Source organism: Monopterus albus, unplaced genomic scaffold (genome assembly GCF_001952655.1).
Source record: "Monopterus albus unplaced genomic scaffold, M_albus_1.0 scaffold688.1, whole genome shotgun sequence".
NCBI classification, from domain to species: Eukaryota; Metazoa; Chordata; class Actinopteri; order Synbranchiformes; family Synbranchidae; genus Monopterus; species Monopterus albus.
The window spans coordinates 21,432-23,433 of NW_018128568.1; the positions used below are offsets into that span (position 1 = coordinate 21,432).

Here is a 2,002-nt window from a genome sequence, read left to right on the forward strand (position 1 = left end):
GTCATAATGTTATGGCTGATTGGTGTATAAGGTCAGTGTGTAATCTGCAGATTGGTTAGAAAATCAATACAGCGCTTAAATCCCAGTACTACAATGCTTCATTAGTAATTCATTCATCAACTGATTTGTTATGAGCTGACTAGTAACATTCAGTAACATTACTGCTGGAATACTTTTCACTTTTACTCTGCTGACAGTATTTGCAAAACAAGCACTAAAACATGAGGTTGTTTAACAAAGAAAGAGAGACAGAATACTTTATCTCCATACATTAAACATTGGAGACAGTTCTGAAGAAAACCAATACAAATGTACACAATATAATATTTGATATAATATTGATATAAATACCAGATCTGCATGACTGCTCATCATCTCCAGAGTTTCATCCAGATTTCCAGAGCTCTTCGGTTTTCTTCTGGACAAAAATATTTTTAAACATCAACAAATGTGAAATTACATGTAAATATTATCCAATAACAACAGCTGGATGTTAATTAATGGAATTAACAATGTACCTGTGGCATTTTGTTGTCAAACAGCAGACGATTGTTGAAAGAAGAATACCGATCAAAAAGGCAGTGATGATGTCCCACCGTGAAATTATTGCTACAAATGTTTTGGCTTGATCTGCAATCAGGAAGAAAAATTAAAGATGTGGACGTTAATGTCATCACACTAAAAACATGCAACAGCTTACCTATTGGTCATCTGAACATGCAAACCACAGTAATAAAAAGGTCTAAAGTAGAGGAAGTGTTTAGTTCAGAACACGCACCGTCTCCTTTTGACTGTTTTTCTCGGATGGTGAGGTTTTCTTTTGCTTCTTCATTATCATTGCTGCTGACACACTCAACAAATATGTTACTGTGGTCTTTTACAGTTAGGACGACTGTGCTGTTGACTGTGTGGTTTGACACGGTGGTAATGACGGAGTATTCAGTGTGGTTCTTCAACAGTGGCCATTTGATGGTGGGTAAGGGAACCCCCTCACTGATACACACACAGGTCAGGACGTTTGACTGAGCCTCACATCCAGAGACATTTTGAATCTTTGAAATCCCTTTAAAAATATAAACAGAATGAAAACAAATATAATTAACCTGGTAGTGTTGTGTAAATGTAAACTGCATTTTCAAGATGGAAAATACTTTCTACTTACAAGTCACAGTGACATCAACATGTACAGTCACAGTCATGTCCAGGGTTTTTCCTGTACACATGTACTGCCCAGAATGTTCTGCTGTCATGTTAGGGATAAAAAGTGTGGCTGGTCTCGTGCTGTTCTCACTGACATTGTGCAGAGTTTTGTTGGAACCGAGTTTAGTCCACATGACATGAGACGGTGGAAAACTTTCAGCACTGCAGGTCAGATTCAGAACATCTCCCTCCTTTACACTTGTTTTCCCAGTGATCCCAGGTTTCCTCAGGTCTGTGAAACACATTTTAGATTTGAGCTTTTGACAAAAAAGTAAAAAAAAAACACATAAAACATTTAAAATAAATATGTATGCAATTTAAATACTACATTACTTATAGTACATGTGAATATCTGTCCAATATACGTATACATGCAAATATAATTAGTCCAGCAGAGCAATTTCAAATGACTTCTTTGGTATTTGTAGTAACTTTTTAAGAATTCTAATCAAATTAAAAATGGCAGCCATAATGAATGGATGACATTGCGTGCTATATATAATTAATATAAACTATAGATTACAAAGTATAGCACTGTGGAAGTTATTCAGGATGAATGTCATGGCCTTAGTAGAACGAGTCTCTATGCTAACTCATTAAGATATACAATTTAAATATATAGTGTTATTCATTTACTATCTAAAATACAAAGTCATCAAATTTACTTACACATCACTTTGACATCAATGCTTTTCTTCAGGGTGTTGTTCAGATGTTTTGCGATGCACATGTACTGTCCAGAATCTTCTGTTGTCACATTAGAGATGGAAAGAGTGGCTCTTCCAGGACCATTCGGCAGGGT

The 2,002-nt window shown here is 35.7% G+C and overlaps 1 protein-coding gene across 1 annotated transcript in view; it reads right to left on the reverse strand.

The window, feature by feature from the left end:
- The window catches only part of LOC109953476 (hemicentin-1-like), a 10,436-nt gene extending 8,442 nt beyond the window's left edge, over positions 1 to 1,994 (reverse strand). Inside the window, exons 1-5 of the mRNA XM_020588960.1 lie at positions 1,870 to 1,994; positions 1,163 to 1,432; positions 779 to 1,063; positions 519 to 630; positions 271 to 418 (exon numbers count right to left, since the gene is read on the reverse strand). Of these exons, the coding sequence (XP_020444616.1) occupies positions 271 to 418; positions 519 to 630; positions 779 to 1,063; positions 1,163 to 1,432; positions 1,870 to 1,930 (876 nt within the window). The 5' untranslated portion in view covers positions 1,931 to 1,994. The remainder of the gene's footprint in view (positions 1 to 270; positions 419 to 518; positions 631 to 778; positions 1,064 to 1,162; positions 1,433 to 1,869) is intronic.
- Positions 1,995 to 2,002: the final 8 nt, after the last annotated feature.